The 21,967-nt window shown below is 40.8% G+C and overlaps 3 protein-coding genes and 1 pseudogene across 3 annotated transcripts; 2 read left to right on the top strand and 2 right to left on the bottom strand.

Moving 5' to 3' along the window:
- The first annotated feature begins 2,489 nt into the window (after positions 1–2,489).
- On the top strand, positions 2,490–10,420 carry LOC103969465 (ABC transporter C family member 3). Its single transcript, XM_009382995.3, has 10 exons — positions 2,490–5,215; positions 5,436–5,522; positions 5,628–6,278; positions 6,378–6,542; positions 7,556–7,850; positions 7,990–8,204; positions 8,646–8,951; positions 9,038–9,101; positions 9,486–9,725; positions 9,804–10,420. The coding sequence occupies exons 1-10, from the start codon at positions 2,858–2,860 to the stop codon at positions 9,908–9,910; spliced, it is 4,488 nt and encodes a 1,495-aa protein (XP_009381270.2). The 5' UTR covers positions 2,490–2,857; the 3' UTR covers positions 9,911–10,420.
- A 1,530-nt stretch (positions 10,421–11,950) lies between these two features.
- LOC103969464 (uncharacterized protein At1g15400) lies at positions 11,951–12,304 on the bottom strand. Its single transcript, XM_009382994.3, has one exon. The coding sequence runs from the start codon at positions 12,302–12,304 to the stop codon at positions 11,951–11,953; it is 354 nt and encodes a 117-aa protein (XP_009381269.2).
- A 1,214-nt stretch (positions 12,305–13,518) lies between these two features.
- LOC103969972 (uncharacterized) lies at positions 13,519–14,690 on the bottom strand. The gene is made up of 4 exons (XM_009383604.3): positions 14,569–14,690; positions 14,009–14,369; positions 13,759–13,829; positions 13,519–13,671 (listed from the first exon to the last, which is right to left on the bottom strand). Exons 2-4 carry the CDS (start codon positions 14,356–14,358, stop codon positions 13,664–13,666), a joined length of 429 nt encoding a protein of 142 aa, XP_009381879.3. The 5' UTR covers positions 14,359–14,369; positions 14,569–14,690; the 3' UTR covers positions 13,519–13,663.
- A 2,315-nt stretch (positions 14,691–17,005) lies between these two features.
- On the top strand, positions 17,006–21,465 carry LOC108951537 (monothiol glutaredoxin-S4, mitochondrial-like; annotated as a pseudogene).
- Positions 21,466–21,967: the final 502 nt, after the last annotated feature.

Genomic DNA, 21,967 nt, shown 5'->3' with positions numbered 1-21,967 from the left:
GGACTTCACTGTCGCTTCCATCGTTGAACAGCTGACAAAACGTGCCATTGGAATCTATTAACAAAGTGACTGGTCAAACCAGGGGGGGAGATTCTACATCGCTTTGATTTGCCTGCGTGGAATTCAATCTCAGCATTGTAGTCGCAGGTTGTGAGACATGAGACAATGTTCTATGTAATCCCGGTTGGCGTCCTTACGTTGAACTTTGAATAATCTATTACTTTTGATATATCGAATCGGTTCATAGACTGTCAAATTGGACTTTAAAATCATTAAAATAATCCAAGAAGTAAAAGATCCATTTATTTTGATAGAGAAATCCCAAGTTACCACGGAGGAAGGGGCAGCTATTTGGCCCCTCTCAAGGAATCATTGAATGCATCCTTCGATAGATCCTCACATAAGTATTTATGTAAAAGTTGATGCCCTCTCGACTCTTATGATCTTTGATCGAGAGATAGTCGATCATTATTCCTAAGATGCTTTAAAGTACTAATTAATACATTACAATTAAAGTCTTGGTCTCGAGAAAGCATAAGGAATTGCCAAACATATAAAGCAGAAGTAACCAGTCTTTGACCCCAAGGTCACCTCAACAAATAGGAATCGATTAAGCGGGGTCATCTTAACCGTGCATGAACTTGATCCACCTCAACATGTCATAAATTGAGATTTTTCTCCAAATTATGGATAAGGGGCTATTGTTGGATCCTTGCTCTATGAGATCTCTATCGAGAAGGTATAATAATATAAAGTACTACATGTTTCATTGGGACTATAACCAAAATACTAAGGATTGCGTCGACCTAAATGAGCAAATGGATAAATTTATCTATTGGGAGCATCTGAATATTTCATGCACGGATGCCAAGAGTCAACTCCATGACTCGAGAGACTAATGGAGAGATAGATTGATATCATCATCGATAGATTGACCTCCAGATGAGATAGCTCATTAGCCTGCAAGACTTATACCTAAGCCATTGTCAAGAAACGACGAAAGCTAGAAGAATATTCTAAAATAACATTCAAGAAAGAGGAGGCAGAGCACCTATGACACCCTCATCATCTCCATCAAGATGATCAATGCTCTAGTCAAAAGAGTCATCATTGATGCAAGTAACTCTACTAACATATATACCGGATTATGATGATATTTAGAAGTTGAGGCTAATTACTAATGGTCTTATTCTGAGGTTATTCTTCTATGATGGGGTTTATTGGCGACTCTATCTCCCCCCTTGGCACTGTCAACTTATATGTAACATTCAAATTGAAGCCTTACTCAAAGTTGATGCTAACAAAGTTTATAGTGTTTGACATACTCTTGACATACAACACCATCATCGATCAATCGTTGTTAAACATACTTCAAACTATAATGTCAACCTATTACATATCAGTAAAGTCTCCAATAAGGTCGGGGTTGGGGATTTGAAATTCCCTGTTGTATCTTTCTAGGCTAAGTATTAAAGATGTGCTCGATACATCCTTCATTCTTCTTGGGTTAAGCATCAAACATCTGCCCAATGCGTCCTCTTTGATTTAAGCATTTAAGACCTACTCGATGCACTGTTCTTGGGCTAAATATCATAGATAGATCCAATGTGTCATTCTTTGACTAAGCATCAGAGTTTGCCTGATGTGTCTTCCTCGAGCTAAGCATTAGTGGTCGTTTGATATTATAGTGACTAACATGTCAAGCTAACATATGACCACACTTTTGAATCCCTCGTAGAGGACCCTTCATCTTCAGAGGGAACAAATGATAGTGAAAATATGTACCTTAATGGAGCCTCAACACACGATAATCTAATCAACATGGGGAAGTTATGACCTCAATCAATAATTGAGTCGCATGAATATCAACCCAATATAAAATATCTCTAGAATATTCTATCCATGCTACGAAATATTTCTTTCAATTGGATCAATCATAAAATGCTCGTAGAACTATATTAATCAAAATCAATCATTGTTTACTCATAACTTTCACTTTGTTTCGTTGCATCAGATGAATTATATCGAAAACCTCATATGATCTCAATTTTCGGTCAAGTATTTGAAACCACCTTAATCTCTTCTGAAAGCTTCTTGAACATCACTAACATAATTTTTGAATAAAATATAATATAGTCGTGTATCATAATAAAATTTTGTACAACTATGTCGATCTTTAGGAGACAAAGATAATGTACTCCTACTTTTAGATGATTTTAAGTCAGATTTAACACCACTTCATGCTAATTCTGCAAACTTAAGTAGCATCAGATGAATCATTTATGATTGCAGCACCAAATTTATTTATTTAAAATAATAAATAAAAAAAATATATAAATAATCATTTAATTTCTATCTTTAGATGATTTTAGGAGCCTTTTAAGGCGAATTTGGGTATATTTACATCCACCTCAAAAAATCCAAAAAGTGGGACGTTCCCAAATAAGCAATCAAGCTTACGGGTGCGTCTGATCGCCGGTTGGTTTACGTTGTCACACGGTGTGCTGTGCGTGTGGAACGGAACCCGTCTGCCCTCCTCACGCACCCCAACCCTTTCGTTCTTCCTTACGTCACCGTCGTCAAGAAATCGCCGCGGTCCTCTGTTTCTCGCTCCGTTCCTCCATCTCGCCCCTCCTTCACTGGACTCTCCATTGCCTTTTGTGCTCTTCCTCCGCGTCCCTATCTGCCGCAGTTGTCCCGTGCGCGGGGCCCGTGTGGTCTACAGGGAAGCAAGGAGGCCCATAGCAACCTTGCACCGCAAGGAGCCGCCTTTGACCTTCCCGTCCCCTCTTCCCCTTTAAATCAAGCCTGCCCCGCTCGCTCCCTTCCTTCCTTGGTGGAAGACGAGGGAGCAAACATGCCGACCCCTCCGTTCCTTGGAATGCGTATCGACGTAGAGTCCCTATTGCAACCCGTTTTCCTCCATGGCTTCTCCGCCTCGTGCCATCTCATATTCCTGCTTTCGCTCGCCTTGTTCTGGCTCTGCAAGCGCACGAGGCACAAGCTGGAGAGTTCCAAACATGGGGCAGAGAGCCGCAGTCCTCTGCGCCATCGGTTGGCGCTCTTCACCTGCTTGGTTTTGGGCCTGTTCAATCTTTCCTTGTGCTTGCTCGATTTCTTCTGGTACAGAGATGGGTGGAGGTGGCCGCGCGACCGGGTGGCCGGTCGGTTGGATTTGGCCCTCCGAGCGGCCGCGTGGCTCGCCACATCTGCTTATCTCGTTTTGGGATTCCGGTCCGCGAAGAGATTCCCGGCCCTTCTCAGGATTTGGTGGGGGCTTTCTTTTCTCATGTCCTCTTCTTTCCTTGCTATAGACTTCTTCTGCCTCAGACAGCGCGCTGCTCTCCCAACCCGCGCTTGGGTATTGGACATTGGGTCCTTTCCATGTGCTCTGGTCCTCTGTTGTGCCGGCTTCTTGTGGAACAGCTGGGAGGAGCAACCGAGCTCTGATGCGCGGGAGCCGCTGTTGAATGGTGGTTCCCATGAGTCATGCCATGATACTAATACCGGCGGTGCTTCTCTTTTCCGGAATGCCGGTTTTCTCAGCACACTCACCTTCTATTGGATGGGCCCCTTGCTTGCCGCCGGCCATAGAAAGACCTTGGACCTCAAGGACGTGCCGCAGTTGGACGAGCGCGACAGCGTTATTGGCGTCTTTCCCATCTTCAAGAGCAAGCTTGAATCTTGCTCAGGCAGCAGTAGCTCTGCCTCTGATGGTGCAATCACCACACTCAAGCTGGCGAGAGCATTAATTCTGTCTGCCTGGAAGCAGATCTTGTTGACGGCCTTGTACTGTCTCGTGTACACCGTCGCCACCTACGTCGGCCCCTACCTCATCGATTACTTTGTTCAATACCTGAATGGGAACCGCAAGTTCGCTAATGAAGGCTATATGTTGGTCATGGCATTCGTCATCGCCAAGATTCTGGAGTGCCTCTCTCAGAGGCACTGGTTCTTCAGATTACAGCAGGTCGGGATCAGAGTCAGGGCTTCCCTTGTGGCAATGATCTACCAGAAGGGCCTGACTCTGTCCAGCTGCTCAAAGCAGAGTCGTACAAGCGGTGAAGTCATCAACCTGATGAGTGTGGATGCGGACAGGGTTGGGCTCTTTAGCTGGTACATGCATGACCTTTGGATGGTACCTGTGCAAGTGGCCTTGGCATTGCTGATCTTGTATGCCAATCTGGGCATTGCTTCCCTTGCTGCATTTGCTGCCACTTTCATTGTTATGTTGGCCAATGTTCCCCTGGGGAAGATGCAGGAGAAGTACCAGGAGAAGATCATGGAGTGTAAAGACACAAGGATGAAAGCAACTTCAGAGATATTGAGGAACATGAGAATTCTCAAGCTTCAAGGCTGGGAGATGAAGTTCTTGTCCAAAATAATCAAGCTTCGGGAAAATGAGACCAACTGGTTGAGAAAGTATGTCTATACATCGGCCATGACGACCTTTGTCTTCTGGGGTGCACCTACTTTCGTGGCAGTGGTCACCTTTGGGGCCTGCATGCTTCTGGGGATACCACTGGAATCTGGGAAGGTCCTCTCTGCGCTTGCGACTTTTAGAGTGTTGCAGGAGCCCATCTACAACCTCCCTGACACAATCTCCATGGTTATTCAGACTAAAGTTTCTCTTGATAGAATTTCGTCATTCCTCTGCCTCGAGGAACTGCAATCTAATGCTGTGCAGAGGCTTCCAAGAAGAAGTTCTGAAGTTGCAGTTGAAGTGATCAATGGAAGCTTCTCATGGGATCCGTCTTCTGAAGTCCCAACCTTGAAGGATTTAAATTTCCAAGTTCTGCAAGGCATGAAAGTGGCTGTGTGTGGAATTGTTGGTTCTGGTAAATCTAGCTTGTTATCTTGCTTGCTAGGTGAAGTGCCAAAAATATCAGGAACTGTTGGCCTGTGTGGGACTACTGCTTATGTTCCACAGTCACCATGGATACAGAGTGGCAAGATTCAAGACAACATTTTGTTCGGTAAGGAAATGGACCATGAGAAGTATGACAAGGTTCTTGAAGCATGCTCTTTGAAGAAGGACTTGGAGATCCTGCCATTCGGAGACCAGACAGTTATAGGGGAGAGAGGCATCAACTTGAGTGGAGGACAAAAACAAAGGATTCAGATTGCCCGTGCTTTGTATCATGATGCTGATATTTTCCTGCTTGATGATCCATTCAGTGCTGTCGATGCCCACACAGGGTCTCATCTTTTCAAGGTACTCAGTTTGTCGTAATTACAATTGCTACAAATCTGGTGAAAAATATAAATGCTTCACTCATATGGTTTTATGTTGGAATCAAACATTATACTTCTGAAGTCAAGTCTCTTTAAGGAGTTACTTTTTAACATATTCGACCTCCTGATAGAATACCGTCTAATTTCACATCATTTTATGTGCAGTCACTTTTATAGTTTGATTACCGTTTTCATTGCAGGAATGTTTGCTCGGCCATCTAGCTTCAAAAACAGTGATATATGTCACCCACCAAGTGGAGTTCTTACCTTCAGCTGATCTTGTCCTGGTGAGTGATGCTTTTCTTCTTTTTATCTATTCTTCTTGATTGTTCAGTTAATAGCCCACGGGCTGCTTAGGATGCATAACAAAAGATTGATGCTTCCTTTTTTAGTGTATGAGAGATGGAAGGATTGCACAAGCAGGAAAGTATGCTGAGATCCTAAATTCAGGAACAGAGTTCATGGAATTGGTTGGTGCACATAAGGATGCTTTGGCAGCACTTGCCTCAGTTGATCTTGGTACTGGTACTTCAGATAACAATGCAGAAGTTGGTACCAGTGGCACAAAAAGTAGTGCACGAACTTCTACCCAAGCAAACGACACAGATGCACAAAATGGTAAAGCAGATGAAGTAAACACCCAGAAGGGGCAACTTGTTCAAGAAGAAGAGAGGGAAAAGGGCAAAGTTGGGTTTTGGGTCTACTGGTCATACATTACGATGGCATATAAAGGAGCTCTTGTGCCACTAATGTTATTGGCTCAAATCCTTTTTCAAATCCTTCAGATCGGTAGCAACTACTGGATGGCATGGGCAGCTCCTGTCTCCAAGGATGTTGAACCTCCTGTCAGTGGATCAATGCTAATCTACGTTTATGTTGCACTGGCACTTGCGAGCTCCTTCTGTATCCTTATAAGAGCCGTCCTGCTTGTAACGGCTGGATACAAGACAGCGACACTGCTATTTAACAAGTTGCATACCTGCATTTTCCGTGCTCCGATGTCATTTTTTGATTCCACCCCCAGTGGCCGTATCCTCAACAGAGTATGTGATCTTCAGTCATCTTTTGATCTTTAGCAATGTACTGAAAATATGTTTTGCCATTTGAGTTGACACTCAATAATAGTAGCATTATTTATCCAGGCCTCAACAGATCAGAGTGAAGTAGATATCAATATTCCTTCCCAAATTGGTTCTGTTGCATTTACAACTATACAACTCCTCGGGATCATTGCAGTCATGTCACAGGTTGCTTGGCAAGTATTCATTGTCTTTATTCCTGTGATTGCAGCCTGCATTTGGTATCAGGTAATACTTTCTGTCTTGCTTTTTTTTCCTGTTAACATTGTTCATTCAAGTCGTATGTATTTTATATTCCTCTTGGAGTATTTAACTGCAATGCTTTTAGAATTTGACTTCTAAATATGACTGCAGGCAACTAGTAAATCTGATTGTTATATCTGAAGTTAAGTGGACTTGCATGAATCAAGTATCACATTTCCGTTAAACCTATTCCTCACAAGATTTTTCTTTTCCTTTTCATTTATCATTCTTCTAGAACCTAGTTGCTTTATCTTAGAAGAATGCAACTAGACTTAAAGAATCTAATAGGCTAATGGTCAAATGCCCTTAAACTTAACTGCTACAGAAACAATGGCATTTTTGCCTAAAAGAGAGGATACATTGAAAGTGAAAAAAAAGATACTTGTCATGAATAGAAACAAGAAACAGATGAAACTTTTGGCTCCCAGTAGGTTATTTTTGGCATTCCCTAGTTGATAGTACTTGAATTTTAGTTGTCAAGACTCAAGATTAGGTTCTCATTACACCGTGCAACAAAATATTTTATTTCAGCTTAGTAGTCCTTGGTTATATCATGATTATCAGTACCTAGAGACCAGTTGTTCAAGTATATTTTTTCTTCACTTATGAATATCTAATACTTCTATTCGTCTGATCAGGAATGTGGCCACAGTGCCACATTGGAGCTGTCAGAGAATTCACCTATCCAAGTAGCCTAGATTAGTAATGTTGAAAATTAGTTGCTCATTTTTGTTTTCTATACCGAAAGGCAACCTTTTACTTAAATGCCATTCTTAAATGTGGGAATTATTTGGACAAGCTTTCCTCTTCAAAATGTTAGATGGATTAATCAAAAGAAATTTATCTTCGTGTGTTGGACAAAAGTTCGTAGAATTGAATTTACTTCTTCCTTTATGTCTATTTTGGGATTGCATAATGGTATTCCAATTAATTTGCTAATTTATTATCTTGTTTATCCTAAATGCTCTCATTCATCTTATTGTTCTTCTGCTCTTTAGAATTATTACATAGGTACATCACGAGAATTATCAAGGTTGGTTGGTGTGTGCAAAGCTCCAATCATACAACACTTCTCTGAATCAATGTCGGGATCGATGATAATTAGAAGCTTTGGTCATGAGGCAAGATTTGTAGGCACTAATTTTCATCTATCGGATGATTACTCTCGTCCCAAGTTTCACACTGCCGGTGCAATGGAATGGCTTTGCTTTCGTTTGGACATGTTGTCAACTCTTACTTTTGCCTTCTCTTTAGTGTTCTTGATCTCTGTGCCAAAAGGAGTGATTGATCCTGGTAATTGCCATGAAAATATGTAGGATCTATCTTTTCTGAGTTGTGAAGGATGTAGTGCTATTCACTACCATTTTGCATCAAGTTATGTGAGGAGTGTGGGGTGCTAATTTCTACCATTTTTGCATCCTCTTCTTTTCAGGTATTGCTGGTCTTGCGGTGACATACGGACTTAATCTCAATATGCTTCTAACTTGGGTAATATGGAACGTCTGCCAACTTGAAAACAAGATAATATCTGTGGAGAGAATACTGCAGTATACTAGCATTGCTAGCGAACCTCCTCTCTCTGTAGAAACAAACAAGCTAGACTCCAGTTGGCCATCAAAGGGAGAAATAGAACTTCGTAACCTACAGGTGACCACATGCATTATTTTTCAAATTGTAAAAGAGTCTTGGGAAAATCGAATGTTGTTTAGTTGCCACTTTCCTCTTCTGTGATTCTAGTTTAGTCTTTCTTGTCTATGGCTTGCGTCATAGATAGTTATGATCACTTTAGGAGTAAAACAGTTTGTCACATTATCTGTTCTGGTGGTAGAATGCCAATTTTTTCAATGTGTTTTAACTTTATTAGTGGTTTGGTTTTGTCCTAGCCATAAATTGATTCTACAAAGAGATACATACTACAAAGATGTGATCACCAGTGTTGGTTTCATAATTCTTCTCTAAACATGTTAAAATGAGCTTCTCAAGCACATTTATATTGATAAAAGATCCTTCTTTCTTAGCTATTGCTAGATCCAATTAGTTCCTAATCGTTTGAAAAAATTTCCAAGTGATGATTTAGTGTTGATACAGGTTCGTTATGGACCACACATGCCTTTTGTGTTGAGGGGTCTGACTTGCACTTTCTCTGGAGGAATGAAGACTGGTATTGTTGGAAGAACAGGCAGTGGAAAGTCTACCCTGATACAAGCACTCTTCCGTATAATAGATCCTACTGTTGGCCAGATACTTATTGATGGTGTTGACATTTCAACAGTAGGACTTCATGACTTAAGGTCAAGACTAAGCATAATTCCACAAGACGCAACAATGTTTGAGGGAACTGTTCGTAGCAATCTGGACCCACTTGAAGAGTACAAGGATGAAGCGATATGGGAGGTGATTTATCTTTACCTCATCATTTTCTCCCATTTTTTGATTTAATTCTGGATACCGATTGCCTTAATGTGATACTCATGTTTTAGGCCTTGGAATCCTGTCAGCTTGGAGAGGAAGTGAGGAAGAAAGAATTAAAACTCGACTCTGGAGGTTAAGTATCTTTCTCAGCTTCCTTTGTGATGACATCTACATCTTACTTGCACGATTGGTTTGTTTGGTAAAAAGTTATTTTTCCCTTTGATCATTAATAAAACACATTCAATTTGGTACTTGGTAGCTGAGCTAAAGCATAATCACTCCTGTTTTGAATATAACAACATTTTCCAGATGTATGTTTTCGGAGTTGCTTTTATACTAAAAGTGACTTGTTTTGATTTGAGTTGACATGTGGCAAGCATTTTGCATAAGAAAGCTTACGCTCTGGAATAACTTGTGATGTTTGGGATTGAAAATATTTGTAACTAGCATAAAACATCTGTTTTGCATTTGACTGATTGTTAGGACTTTAGCTATGTATATATTTGTGGATTTCAGTGACTGAGAATGGGGAGAACTGGAGCATGGGTCAACGTCAGCTTGTCTGTTTGGGTAGGGTGATTCTGAAAAAAAGCAAGGTTTTGGTTCTTGATGAAGCAACAGCTTCAGTGGATACTGCTACAGACAATCTGATTCAGAAGACCCTGAGGAAGCAGTTTTCGGAGTCCACCGTGATCACAATTGCGCATAGGATAACTTCAGTTCTCGACAGTGATATGGTTTTGCTTCTTGATAATGGTTAGTAAAGTGAGTTTCTTTCTTTACCCTTTACCATGAGATTACTTCATGTCTGACATGATTTCTTTTGTTGACCAGGAGTAATTGTGGAACATGACACGCCAGCAAGATTGTTAGAAAATAAGTCATCATTATTTGCAAAACTCGTTGCAGAGTATACTTCGAGATCTAGTTCAAGTTTTTGATAAACCAAATAACTAATATTTGATATCCATCTTGGTCCACGGAGATAGCATACTTCTGATGATGCCGAATATTTATAGGAAGCTTTGTGTGTGAGAAGCCTGGTTAATAACTGTTAAGTATAGATGTGATATTCCTTTTCTTCGATCCATATGGTCAACACAACACCAAATTTTCAATGAAGGCTGATACCAGAGGCTTACTGCTCTGCTTCTTTGTACTCCTCGGTATTTATAGTATCTCAGTGTCGACAACCGACATGCTTCAAGTAGACTGATTTTCTAGCTAAATTTGAAATTTATTTTAATTTTTTTTATGATATCATGGTACAATAAATGCATTTTGTCGTTGTTTCCGTTGGCCGAGGATGCAGAATCTATTTGGTGGATGATGTCCAGCTTCAACTAAATTTTGCTGCACCAATCTATGAGTCAATCTATTCTGCCACTATGATTTTATTGTAATGAGGTGTTTGTCTTCATCAATTTAGATTCTGCACTTGTGTGATTACATATTCTTGTACTCACCTTTGTGGTAAACTTGAGCATCCTATTCTTAGAAACTCTGCTGAAAAACCTACAAATTAGTGATGGCAAAAGGCTCTGTGAGGTATTAGCCTTTGTCATTGATGCAGTTTGTTGTGTTTAAGTTGATGATGACACCACCCTATAAGACATCTAACAACACACTTTGGTGTCTTTCGGTTCGGGTTAACATCGATTTGTAAATATTATTTTAGATCGAAGAGAAAGTTTTCATGTTCCTTGTAACAATAGAGCATCCTCACCTTTTGCGGATAACTATAATATCGGGAGTTCGTAGAAACTCCTTCGCGTGGATCGTCTATGAAAAGTTCATAGATTTTCTTTTAGGTTTGATCTTAGAATTTATTTCTTGAGTACTAATCTGACTTTTTCATCTCATCGTTGATCCATAATTTCAAAAATCAATAAAATAAGGTTAGATATGAAAATTTAAAAAAAGAGTACTATGCACACACACAAAAAAAAATTCAGTTCTTTTGATCATTTATGAAAACTAGAAGCATACATTATCCAAAATGATGAAACATTGCTACCGTTATTAGTATAATCGATTCTAAAAATGCAAGAACACATCCTAATATGGTCATATCACCATGGTTCGAATAGCCATGGAAATCAATAATTAAGATCCTTTTGCCCACTATATATACATACATATATATATAATACTTGCTATTCTAATAGTTGCATGCATCACTATTCTAGTCAATGTTAAAGTCGATAATGGTACCAATTAAGATGGAGACAGAGTCTGTGGTGGGCAGCCCAGCATTGTGACAGCATCTTTGAATTTTCTAAGGTGGTCTATAATAATAGTAACATGAAGTGGATGACCACCGCATGTGGCACATAGAAGCCAAGTGGGACTTGCATCGACTTTCTTCAGCTCACTCTATTACTGCCATCTATTGAATTCATTGCTTGTTGCAAGAATATTGACTGATGCATTACTTTTTCCTCATCTTTTGCGGGGGTGCGAGCAGACGAGACAAGGCTGTTTGGTGTAACTTCATACGAGCTTCTGCGGTTGCAGCAATAGAAGAAAGAGATTGTTCTTGGTTTTGTATCCTTTGGATTTGTTCTGAAGACACTGATCAGACATCACGTGCAGATGTCAGAAAGAGCATAGTGAACATGTTTTTACTCGTTTGATTAGATGACTGAAGAGCTTCGATCCAAGCAGACAGCATGTGCAGCTAATCATGCATAGAACAAAGTGAGAGAGAGAGAGAGAGAGAGATTGAGAGTGCTTCCTGTGGCTTGACAGTGCTGCAACAACTGAATGGAAGAACAGTCTGAATCCAATTTTCTCAACTCCATCACTGTCAATACTTGGATGACACAAACTGCAACTGTTGGCATCTACACTGGATTCATTGCCCTCAAAATTCCAACAATCATACGCCGAGGTAGAGATATAGATAGATAGATAGATAGATAGATAGAGAGAGAGAGAGAGAGAGAGAAGCAAGAAGAGCGGTCATGCGGCCGTCAGGCTCACCGCCTTCTCGGCTTCGATGGCTTTGCCGACCCGTGCTTGCCGAGGAACCCACAGCAGACGCAACGAGGGACCTCAGGAGACGGCGGGTCGACGGCCGGCAAGACGGCACCTGCGCGGAAGCCCCTGCCGCTGCCGGTGCTGTGGCTGCGTCCCAGCATTCCGATCGATGCCACGCTCTTCGAGTGCCTTAGCTCCCTGAACTCTGCGGCTCCTCCCTCCTCTTCCTCCCCCTCCTCCTTCTCCTTCTTCTTTATCTGAGTCAGGTCCCCGGAGAACAGCCTCTCATCCCACACCAGCCCTGATGACCCTGACCTCCTGAACGTCGTTACAGATCGTTGCAGCTCCGCCATCCTCCCTCTTCAGACTGTTCTCAGCTGAGGTAGGTTTGTTCTACAACCTTGTGCCGATATATTATAGAAGGCTGTAGAGAGAAACCAGCAAATAATGGAGCGGAAGAAGCGATCCAAAAGACCGGTCTCATGTGACGTTGACGTGGTGGATTTACGTATAGTATTCCTGTGGCGGTCGACGTGTCTTTGTGGAACTCCTTCGTTTGACCTCCTTTTGAGCTGCAACCTCGACTTTTCCTTGGTCATTTCTGGCCTTCGTATTGAGCAGCCACAACAAAAAATCCACTTGCCGAACTACTGCATCATCTGCCCTATCTGCAAGGGTGTCATCAGACAATACTGATTCAGATGTGTTCGGTGTCCATGGACAGATGGTGTTCCGTCGACATGGCTGTCCCAGCTGTGTGCTGCTTCTGACGTGTTGCATTAATGAAGTGCGTTGACTTTCCGAAAGGCCATGAAGAAGAATGTGGCTGTCAATATCAACTTCCATCAGCAACCCATCCGATTCCAAAGGCGAACTAAATGCTCTTCATGCTTATCACGATAGAATAGTTGGGCCAAGCAGCCCGGCCTTACCCCATTCGTGGCCTTCTTCTTCTTCTTAATAGAGAACTGATAAAAGTGTGTTCTTTGATTGTGGACTCTGCAATGGATACAGACCACAAAATCTAGCCAACGAGGTAGAAGATTACCTTCTTGATATAAAAGGTTGAACCGAATGGAACTGCGCTCGTTAAGAATCTATGAGAAGGCCCGGAAGGCTAAGGAATCATCAGTAACAGGGATTAAAAGGTGCATGTGGGTTGGCTCCCGTATCTCCGAAGTGCATTTATTTGAGCTGTGAAAGCTTTCAAACGAGCTACATTTGATGTTGTGTTGCTTAGCAAACTGCATTCGGTAGATTGAGATACGATGCTTATAAGGAGGAAGAAGGACGTGAAGTTTCGAGTACAGGCATAGTCAAAGATCATATTTTGTTATCAGATGTTGATGTGCAGCCCAATGCACCAATTTCCTGTCATCGATACACATAACCATACTATCTTTGAGAATAATCTCCATCAGGAGATTTGCCAGAACATAGTTTATCTTCCATCCATCACCTTTTCAAGGCGTGCTTGGAGACTATATATGTATCCATCCAGAGGTGAAGCAAGACAACTCTGACATGGTTAAGCTGATAAAAACAGGAGAAGGGTGGAGGACACCAAAAGAAAACAAAAGCTTTTATTCAGCCATGACTTGGCATCAACCAATTGGCTGGGTTGAAAGTAGAACTGGTAGTAAACTTGAGATGACCGCTGCATCCTTCTCATTCGGCCATCTCCTCTGCCTCCTCTGTTCTTCTTCTTTATCCTACGAACCTAGTCACAGATTGTTGTAACACATAAGTCCCTGTTCACCAGTCGATAATATCAGATCAATGTTGGTTGATACGAAGTGTCGTTTACCGCATCCCCTTGGCGCCTTGCACCGGAAACATTCCCTCCTGCTTGCGAAGTTGTGCTGATTGCATCCCGACCTGCCGAGACATTGACGCAGAATTAATGGAGAGTAATGCTTTGGATAGTTCGTCTTGATGCAGAACTTGTATATGTAATGCATCTGAATGACAAACAACTACAAGCTAAAGCAGAAAGCTTTTTCTCTTCTTAGTCTGTATCACCACCACCAGTGCAGAAGGGACGTGCAGGTGATCACCTGGTGCACAGCCAATCCCCGGACTTCCACTCGGCACGCCCGCCTTTGGAGTTGGACACGTCGTCGCCGTCGAAGCAGCCGACGGCGGAGTCCTCCTTGAAGGCGCCGCACGAGTGGCAAATGGAGCGGCTGGCGAAGTTGTGGCCGCCGCAGGCGCAGCGCCAGTCCCCAGGTCGGATGTTCGAGCCACTGAGGCCATTAAGGGACTCCCCACGGCCACCGCCGAAGCTGCCATGGTCAGGGAAGTCACTGCTCGACCTCAACTCACCGCAATTCTGGCACGAGCTGCGCCGGCTGAAATTGAAGTGTTGGCATGACCTGCAGTTCCAGTCTCCCGGCCACCTGCTCATCTTCTCAAGTCCTATAGCATTGAATGAGTTACTTATGATTTGTGCATGAAGGAACGCACATTACGAGCTAAAAGATCCGAGCAAACAATATCTGAATGATGCCAATGAACTATATCAGACAATGAGCTCTTTGTACGTAGCAGCAGCTGAGTGTGTAGGCTAAAGCAGGGAACAGAGGAGGATGGAGAGTGTGGTGCCGGCTATGGTTACCTGATTAGTTGAGACCGATGAAGAGAATGAGTTGATGGGAGGCTGTGTTGTTGGTTGCGTGGGTAGGGGTGGCTTTTATACTTGCATGGGCCTCAATAATTAAGGATCGAGGTTGGGTATCCAGTTCCTTTCGCTTCATGTACTCGGTGTACAGAAGGAAGAAGAAGATATAGATCCCTGTGACAACATCTACACTCACATAAACAGAGAGAGAGAGAGAGAGAGAGAGAGAGAGAGAGAGACTGTGAAGGTATAATATGATTGGAGGGAGGGACATCTGAGACTCTCTCTCAACTTTACATGATTCTCACCCTGCAAATCTTTGTAAAAGGACCTGAAATCTCAATTATGAACCATAAATAATGCTTTCTTTATACTTTAAGAGGTGATTGATATACCTTGTGGCCCTTCCTCATTTGCTAGTGTGATGACAACATGAGACGTTAGTCAAATCATCCAAGCAAGTGTTGTCGAGTAGAGAACAAGAGATAACGCAAAGATTATTCCCGGCCTAACTACACATACAGTTCGTTCTGGAAACATGAACATCTCCTGAACACCAAAAGCGGATGCTTTATTTGGAGAACTTGGGATTCCAGTCAGCCTATTTTGCAATCTAAACAGGTGAATGTGCACTGCAGTCATTACAGTATGACTTAGCTTTATGGTGCATATATATCAGCCTCCACTCCTCCCCAAGAATCGATTCCCATATGGGGAACACCCACTCACTCCATCTTCAATCTCTTATTCCTACCCCCTTTAACAATAATTCAAGCTTTGCTTCACTAACCTTGTCTGCGTAGGTTCGCCGCCTGGCTAGAAGATCATGCGATGAATGGATTCTACGTTTTATGCCTTCTCATCTCTTCTACTGCAGCACTCGGTCAGTAACCCTAGAAGAAAATGCTGAGGTAGAAGAACATGCTCATGGCTCCATCTTGATCCGATAAAAAGATGGAACAGTAGAACATGGATTCACCAGCTCCAGGTCACGTTTAGTGGACATGAACTTGGTGCCTCCTCCATGTTGACCTTGGAGAGGATAAGAAGGAACGCACGCATGCATGAAATCAGCAGACAACGTGAATATTCCGCTCACTGATGAGAACTGTACTGTGCAAGGAACGACACGCCTCTTATTCCCCCCATCATGCACAGGAGTCGCCTCTCTTTCCAAGTAGCTGAGGAAAAATACTGGCCTTTGCTTTCTCATTATTTCTTCTCTCTGATGAATATTCTCAAGCCTCAGTACTGTTTGAAATGATTTGGTAGGAGTTCTTCCGTATCAGTCAGTTCTTTTCTTCCTGATGATGTACACTTGGTGTATCCATCAATTGGAGGGGTCACCATTTGAGCTTTTATCGATCACGTAATCATCGATCCAGGTATTCGTACAGAAGTGGATGCAGCTCAACCATTGGCTCCATCAAAAAGTATGAATCCCTGAAGAAGGGCAAAGTATAGGCCCTCTTGTATGGACATTCCAAGGGGGTTTAGCTTTGAAGTCACACTAAACAGAAGAGCCATGCAAATTAAGCAGAGAAACTAAAGCTTGCAGAGCAGTAGATTCTCCCAGAGAAATGCTCAAACATGAAGACAATAAGAACAGTGTACATTCTCCACTCTTTGCACCCTTCACCTCCCCCCGATCAACCATGTAATCCAAGTGGTAGTACCACAGATGACTAGGAATGTCTCACCAACAAGCTGTAGCTGTCTATCTTTTGACCTTCATACTTGGCTTATAATATATGTATCCAAAGATAGCATAACATCACTAAGAGAACAAGAGGGCCAACATATCCGAGCATGCAGAATCTAGGTTTTATTCTGCTGAACCCAAACTTACATGGCAAATTGCATCCAACCAATACTGATCAATGAAGGCATAATGTTATCTAATCCATTTTTCTCTAGAAAATACATCGCAAATTTTAGTTCTTTCTCAGACTTTAGGATATTACAACTTAGTAAAGTTGATCAATGTACTTGCGATCTACTATGATCTATTTAGTTTGAATCGTTTCACTATCCGAATATTTAGATTTGACTTATCTCATATCCCATAAAAGTACGATCCTTATACTTTCAAAAGTTACATTGAGATCCTTATATTTTCTTTATTTTTAATCATATAAAATTATATTTTTAATTCTATATAGAGAATTTAATATTTTACTTTAATTATAAAGATCCTAATATAATTAATTAAAAGGGTAATGTGTAATTAGTCTCTAAATGGGCTTCGATGTATTAATTAGATGGGCTCACGGGCTGGAGAAGAAGGGAGCCTTTTGTGTTTGGGTCATGTGGGTCGTCTGCGTGTGGCCTGCCGGGCGAAACTAAGTCCGACGGCTACCCTTCTCGGCGCCCGCGATCGCCAGAGAGAAGACGAGCGCGTGGTGTAAGGAGAAATCTTCAGCAGCAGGTAAGGAATCTTGTTCTTCCCTTTTGTTTCCCTCTTTGATTCTATAGGATTTTGTCTTCTGTTCATGTTTAGTCTTCTCGTTGTTGGGATCTGGGAGGGAATTAGGTTTCAGTCGCTTGTGTTAATGGGCAAGGGCAAAGTACTTCTTCCTCCTCCTCTTCTTCGATCTCGCTATTGATGTTGGGATGGCACTTTTGTTTGTTATATCTTGATCGGGTTATGGCTTCTATATCGCTCATTCGATCAGCTTAAGAGACTATCTACGATAACCTTAGCTGTAAGGATATTTGATAGCAAATATACAGTATCTAACAATATCTGCTCTATATATTGGTACCCCACTGATTGTTGTTTTGCAGCTCAGGCTGTCTGGATTGTCAGCACTGTTGTTGTGAGGGTTGTGGATAATCTTTCTTAAGGCAAATGGCAAGGTTACTGTCAAACATGGTACTAAGAGGCATCGCCAGTTCCTCTAACAACACAAGGGTAAGTCCAATTGCTTCTCCACTTCTGAAGGAGACCATTTCCCGAATTTGCTTACTATCAAATGAGTTAAAGACGCGTATTGACTCAGTCTGCAAATCTCAAGTTGGCATTGTTAAATGTTTATCAGTATGTTGTTTTGTGTTCATGAAAGTGGAAAGCTTACTGGTCCTCTGGTAGGGTGTAAAATTCAAAGAATGTCATGACCATTTTGTTATTGCAATAGCATAGCAAATTTTTCTAGTGTTATATTTTCTAATTACATTGTTAGAATGCATATCAAAGAAAGCTGTATTTTGTTCTTAAAATGTGACCTCCAAGATAATGATAAAAATATATTGAACAGTACCGGAATCCCCTTTCTACTAACTGCTGTTAAGTTTGTTCGCAGTTTTCTTCCTTTCTCTGGTGCTTAAAACTATTCTTCCAAAATATTACCTTTTTTGCAAAGTGTGACGTGGACCCAATATTACCTTTGATTGGCTCTACAAATTATTTTAAGAAGAATTCCATGGCCCAATGGATAAAGCATTGGTTTAGGGTTTGGATTCAGAACATAATGGGGAACATTTTTGGGTCTTATTTTCGAAAGAGCAATCCTTGTCACCCAAAACGAACAATTCTTACAGCTCATTCACAGTGATTGGAATTAAGACGCTGAATGATCCTAAAAGGTTCTAGTGCATAAATGAGTTTCTTCAAGAATCTAGAAACAAGCTTGTCCATGAGCTTATCAACTAGTAAGGTGGTGAGTGTAAACAAGCCAAATTTGTCATGTTCAAGGTTGGCCTATTCGACAACCCAGCTTTAAAATTAGTGTCAAGCTTGGTTCATTAACTAGGCCAATGAATCGAGCGAGCTTTTAACGAGCTGAACACCGAGTTGCTTCTGAATAGCTTGACCCATTTGCAACTAGTGGATAGTGAGATGCCACTTCATATGTTCTGTATATATACACATTGCTGATCATTTTGAACTTTGGTGTACTTATGTTTCCTGACATTCTTGGATTTTTATTTGATCTTGAAGAGTCACATGTGATCTTGTTTGTTAATTCTTATGTCTCTTTCTGCTCATCCGTCACCTGTGTCTACTGCAGTAATATCACCAGAATTCAAGAACTTTAGTTCTTCATGTTGTGGGAAAGGGTTAATAATTAATTAATATACTTCAGGAAAGCTTATAGTTATCTTGTCACAATTAATTGTTTTTGAATCTTCTATATTTTTTGTTTGTGACACTCTTGGAGAAGTGACCATCTAGCTATGGCAGTCAACGGCGAGAAATTCCATTATCAGTTTGTTGAAATTTAATTATACATGTATCTTTTTCTTTAAACTTAACTTTTAATGTTTGAGCTAGTTCAGCTATGCAGTTCTTAATCACAATGTTTTTATGCTATGCAAGACATCTGATTTGCAGTTTTATAATATTCTAGAGCAGGTTGCATTTGGTCCATCTTTTCTGAAACAGATGAAGTTCTTAACCAAGGGAACTGATGATTCTGTTGTAAATGAAGACCTTCCCACGAATGGTTTTGCTTCTTCTGGCACACACCCGACAAGGATAACCAGTGATCCTTATACATAGACTTTCAGTTGACAAACAAAAGTACTGGCATCTCTGTACTGGATATTGTGCAGCAGGTACTTTTTACTAGCAGTTCAATGTATGGTCTCTGTTAATATCGACTTCAGTTTGATTCTTCATGTACTAATATATTATTTCCAAGTGTTAGATTTTTCCTCATTGATTTCTTGGTCAAATATTATATTGCAGGATGTGCAGAAAAATCCAGTCATGATTTATATGAAGGGTCTGCCAGATGCTCCTCAATGTGGATTCAGTGCATTAGCTGTCAAGGTCCTATGGCAATATTGTAAGGTACTTATCTTGATTTATTATACACATAGGGATTCAAATAATTTTTTAATGCAATTGAGCACTGATTTATAACAGTAATTTAGTTTTCTAACTCTTTTAGGGTTGTGTTTTGTATCTTTTAAATGCATATTGCAGATGTCCCTATCAGGGCAAGAGATATTTTGGGAGATCTGAAGCTTAAAGAAAATGTAAAAGCTCATACGTAAGTTGTCACCCTATATTTTGTTACTAGATGATATATGCATGATGATTTTTTATGTTTTGCATTTCATTTCTTCCCATGATTTCAAATTGTATGGTATAAAACAATCTTTCCTGAGGTGCTTTTCATGGTTTTTGGTGAATCTGAGTTGTTCTTCTAGTGGCATAAACAAAAATGTAGAATATGTTTGATGAAATATAATTTTTTTCGTATATAGTTCCAAATTCTTATTCTAAATCTTGGCAAAGGCGAACTTGACAATGTGAAATTTTGCACAAGATCATAAGGATGATGTTGGAACTAATGCTAGTGTTAAAAAATTTAGAATAAGGAATCATTGCAACCATTTCTACAGAATATCATAGAACATGTTAAGCCACTTGCAAAATTGGAAATCAGATATTTATTCTCTTCAGTGGACAGTTTTTAGTTTTAGAAGTTGTCTCTGCAACTAAGGTGTTTTTTGGATAGCAAAGTTGTAAACATTTCTCCAATGTTCCTTTTATCACGAAATTGTTCTGCTCCAACACTAAACGTTAATATGAGATCTATGTGAAATGTACTTTCTGAAAAAGGACAGCTTCATAAAAGGTCTTTAAAGTGCTTTCTTCTGTCTTTGAACCATATAATCCTTCAAGAAATTTAGAATGGTCTGTCTGGCTGCCATACCTAACAAATGTAAATCAAATGGAACACCAGTAACTTTTACAAAACTCATATTGGCATAAGCTAGAACCACTATATCTAACAGTTAAATAGAAGAATAACCATGGATCAAGTTAGGCATCCATATCTTTTGGACTATCTGATTGTTTTGGGCATATCATGAGAAGAAAAATGTTGGCACAAATACCCAGTCAGCATGTAAAAATTATCTAGTGGCACTCTCTACATTAAAAAGCTTCAATAATATATATATTTATCTTAGAGCATCTAAGAAGATATATGTATCTTTCAGCAACTAAAAAGATGTTCTGCATGCTGGTGCAACCTCCTCTTGTGATGCCATTATGACTTGCATGACATAATTCCATACAGTGCTACTACTTTCTTTCTTGTCCCTGTTAATGACTGCTCTTTTCCTTGTGTTGCTCTAAGACACAAAGCAGGCAGGAGTAGTACTGATATGTGTTGGTAGACTTGCACTCCGTAACATGTGCGTTTGTATTCCTGATATTTATATACCTCTACAGCTGGCAATATATTATAACTTGATAGTGGTCCATGATAACTAATTTGATATTCTATTTTCCATAGAAAATTAGAGATATGTAATTACTTTGGTCTGATTGGTTGCAGCGATTGGCCAACATTTCCCCAAATATTTATCAAAGGAGAATTCCTAGGAGGATCTGACATAATTCTTAGCATGCATCAGGTGAATAGTTATGTTCTACTGAGACTAACCCCAAGCTGCTTGTGATTGCTTGTCTGTTGTTACATTCTGGCTCTATTGTCCTCAGAAGGGTGAAGTCAAGGATTTGCTGGCAGACATCACCGGTGATGATCGCCAAGGCAGGGAGTGACGTCGTCCATTCAAGTCCACTATTTGCAGTTGAGAGAAATGTCTGAAAACTTCCTAGTTTTTTGGCATCCCTACGTATTGGTGTTTTTTTTCGAACTAGTGGATCTTATTTGATGTTACATATGGCTCAGAGCTGTTCGGGCAACATATTATTCTCTCCTAACATTCTACATGATATTTGCTGGCAGACATCACCGGTGATGGTCGCCAAGGCAGGGAGTGACAGTCGTCCATTCAAGTCCACTATTTGCAGTCGAGAGAAATGTCTGAAAACTTATTTGATGTTACATATGGCTCAGAGCTGTTCGGGCAACATATTATTCTCTCCGAACATTCTACATGATAAATTCTCAGTAAAATGATGGTAGTCAATCAGGTGGGTACTCTTTTCTTGTGTATGTTTTGGCATGCTGTCTTATTTGTTCGTACTACAATTCCATCTCTTGTTCCTCTTCTTCAAGCTCGAGCAGCATCACAAAGTTCTCGTCGTCATGTGCAGTATGGGTGGTAGTGATTCAAATGCAGATTTTGTTGCCTATCTGAATGCTCTTTCTCCAAAATTTGATTGGTCCATTGCATCCGTTCATTCTTCTGAGGATTAAGTTCTTTGTTGTCCTTTTCGTCCTATGGCAACTCTTCAACGAAAAAAAGACCCTGTAATGTTAAACGACAATATCTGCTTGATTTCTGTTAATATTCTTTGTTCTTTCTTGATCCTAAATGAGACGACAATTCACAAGCCCTAAATTATGTCCTGGTTAGGTGAGACTTGATGGCTAAACGCACACTCCATTGGCAATTCGATCACCTTCCTTGCCTCGCAAGTCTGTGCGAGCTTCTCACACAAGCCAACATTCCTTGACCTTCGTTCGTT

Source organism: Musa acuminata, chromosome BXJ2-10, assembly GCF_036884655.1.
Source record: "Musa acuminata AAA Group cultivar baxijiao chromosome BXJ2-10, Cavendish_Baxijiao_AAA, whole genome shotgun sequence".
Classification (NCBI taxonomy): domain Eukaryota; kingdom Viridiplantae; phylum Streptophyta; class Magnoliopsida; order Zingiberales; family Musaceae; genus Musa; species Musa acuminata.
This window is presented reverse-complemented; position numbering and strand designations above follow the sequence as displayed.

Coding starts and splice junctions, on each gene's coding strand:
- LOC103969465 (XM_009382995.3), top strand. CDS start 2,858: ATGCCGACCCCTCCGTTCCTTGGAATGCGTATCGACGTAGAGTCCCTA. Junction 5,216..5,435: donor CAGGGTCTCATCTTTTCAAG/GTACTCAGTTTG, acceptor TTTTCATTGCAG/GAATGTTTGCTCGGCCATCT. Junction 9,102..9,485: donor ATTAAAACTCGACTCTGGAG/GTTAAGTATCTT, acceptor TGTGGATTTCAG/TGACTGAGAATGGGGAGAAC.
- LOC103969972 (XM_009383604.3), bottom strand. CDS start 14,358: ATGAGCAGGTGGCCGGGAGACTGGAACTGCAGGTCATGCCAACACTTC. Junction 13,830..14,008: donor GGGGATTGGCTGTGCACCAG/GTGATCACCTGC, acceptor ATGTCTCGGCAG/GTCGGGATGCAATCAGCACA.
- LOC103969464 (XM_009382994.3), bottom strand. CDS start 12,304: ATGGCGGAGCTGCAACGATCTGTAACGACGTTCAGGAGGTCAGGGTCA.